This window comes from Dermacentor silvarum, chromosome 11 (genome assembly GCF_013339745.2).
Source record: "Dermacentor silvarum isolate Dsil-2018 chromosome 11, BIME_Dsil_1.4, whole genome shotgun sequence".
Classification (NCBI taxonomy): Eukaryota; Metazoa; Arthropoda; class Arachnida; order Ixodida; family Ixodidae; genus Dermacentor; species Dermacentor silvarum.
The window spans coordinates 118341231-118343666 of record NC_051164.1 but is presented as its reverse complement, the minus strand read 5'-3'; the positions used below and the strand labels follow the sequence as shown (position 1 = coordinate 118343666).

Below are 2436 nucleotides of genomic sequence, written 5' to 3'. Positions count from 1 at the left end.
AACAGCGTGGCAAACACATATATTGTATCTAGAGCGAAAAATTTGAACCATTTGTTCTGTTTGCTCCTCACTTTCAATTTTTGTTTCTTGTACAGCCAGAAGGTCAACGTCATTTTCCAAAAGAGTGCGACTAATCTGACATTGCCTCCTGCGCGAACACAGTCCTCTCACATTCAATGTCGCAACGCGAAGGCTAGATTGAAAGTTAGTCGCCATTTCATGGAGGTTGCTTGGCCAGGCGTCCTACTCACATCGCAACAGTGGGTTTCTTGGCATCCTCGTTGAAGTCGTCTGGAACGTCACCTCCGCTAGTGCGGAGGCGTTGTAGGGTTCACCCTACGGTCAGGCGGCAACTTTGGCTTCGGTTGAACCGAAGACCGCCGCCCAGTCGACGCCTTCGTTGGAGGCTCGCCGGTGCCGGACGCACTCGCTTTCCCTATGTTGTCGGAGTCTTCGTAAGGCCGCTTTGCAGCGACGCTTCCGGTCGTGAGCATCTCGGCGTCCGTTACCTCCTGGTCGGCGTCTTGCGCTACTGACAATAACGTGTTTGCGGCCTTCGATTCCGCGTCATCTGTTGTAGTCTCTGGCATCGTTTCCGATGCTGCAGCCGAGGGCTCGGCACCACCATTCGCTTCCTGAACAGCTCCTGAAGAAGCTTCAGGGGGCGTTGCAGCAGTCTTCGCGCCGTCGTTGTATTCCCTGCTAGCTTCTTCGGCGTCGGCGGCGTCCATCAGGTGTTCTGACACAACGTCGCTACGGAGTGGGCCTGTAACGCTGGCATAAGAACGCACGCACTGGGAGTCATCGTGGCCGAAGCGCCGACAGATCCCACATCGTGGAACGCGGCACTCTCGTCGGATGTGTCCGGTGCCACGGCATCGGAGGCAGAGCGGCGCTCTGCCAGGAACGAAGACGAGCGCCATGTCTTCGGCAACACGCAGCTGGTGAGGAAGGTCATCCACTGTAACGCCCACCTTTAATTTCAGCGTCACCGAGCGGGTTGTTGATCCTTTGTCGATGCATCCCTTGACCTTCCACTTGTCTCTGCTGATTTCCGTAACTTTTCCAAACGGCGCCAAAGCCACTCGCACGTCATCGTCCGGTACGCCATGAAGCAGCCAGTAAAGCTTCAGTCGGACACCTTGATCGCGTGGGTCGATGACCATGCAGCGGTGATCTTTAACGTTGAACGCATCTGCCGCTAATATCTTCTTCTTGCCTTCCTCATCCTTAAACGTCACTGCCCACAGGTGATTCATTTGGTATGCCCCGAGGGCAACCACTTCCGGCAGCAGTGAGAGACGCGCAAGGCTGTCTCGGACATGCTCGACTCGATATGGCCTGGCTTTTACATCACCATGCAAAAACACCGTGTTTAAAACAGACGCACCTGTGGGCAGATGAGGCAGAACAACCTGGTAATCTTCAGCCGGCTTTTCAGTACACCTGATACCGCGGCCCACACGGGCCGCTGAAACCTCCCCTACAAGGGAGCACATGATGACACGTCCGAACGCTGCGAACGCCGAACGCCGACTCCACTGAGCCACGCAAGCGCTTGCTATCGGAGAGCGGGAAAATATACTATAAACGAGCCCTATGCAGGCGCGCAGGCGCAGACGACGAGATGCGATTCAGACGCGGAACGCAAACAAGGCAGTCCCAAGCCTACGTCGGTATGGTGGCTCCATCTAGTTAAGGCGCCGGCAAACACAACCTTTCAGACACTAAATTTTGCTGCCGCCTTAACTAGATGGCGGTAACATACCGACGGACGCTCGGTATCACGTTGATTGCGCTAGATTGGGCGCGTTGCAATGGGAGCGAATGTGACATCCGTAGCTGCATTGTGGGCTGCTTGGCTGGGCCGAACGGCGGAAGCCATAGGCGATGGAACGCGTCGGCTTACACGCGCGACGGCGTCCCAAGCAGGCCGCGTCGGGCGCGTTGCAATGGGAGCGAATGTGACAGACGTAGTTGCATTGTCGGCCGCTTTGGCTGGGCCGAACGGCGCTAGCCATCGGCGATGAAACGCGTCAGCTTGCATGCGCGACGGCGTCCCAAGCGCGTTCCTGACGCATTCACTCAAATTACTAGGTAGTCCTGTCGAAACGCTCGTCTAGCTTACGCTGTGACTGTGCTGCGTGTGCCGCGCAGGCCTGGCATTTTTTATTGCGATAGCAATTATATGGACACTTCAAACGAATTTCTGCCGTCGGCGTCGCCGTCGCCGTGAAGTTCCGTATAGATTTCAAGGGCGATAAAATCGTCGCCGCGCGCCATATGCGCGAGCGAAAGAGCGCGGGGGACGCGCGCTATCACGGAGAGCGAACGCACGGTGGAAAGCAAACGCGACCGTCGCCCAAAAGGCCGTGGAGGTATGGGAAGGAGGGAGGCGGGGCGGCGCTGTGCTCCGGCACCAAAGGCGTAACTTGC

At 56.7% G+C, this 2436-nt stretch overlaps 1 protein-coding gene across 1 annotated transcript; it reads right to left on the bottom strand.

Moving 5' to 3' along the window:
- Window positions 1–290: 290 nt before the first annotated feature.
- Window positions 291–1499, bottom strand: LOC119432859 (uncharacterized). The gene has a single exon (XM_037700010.2). It carries the CDS (start codon window positions 1497–1499, stop codon window positions 309–311), a length of 1191 nt encoding a protein of 396 aa, XP_037555938.1. The 3' UTR covers window positions 291–308.
- Window positions 1500–2436: the final 937 nt, after the last annotated feature.

What these genes read in the sequence shown, in the direction of transcription:
- LOC119432859 (XM_037700010.2), bottom strand. Translation starts at nt 1,499, where the DNA reads ATGTGCTCCCTTGTAGGGGAGGTTTCAGCGGCCCGTGTGGGCCGCGGT.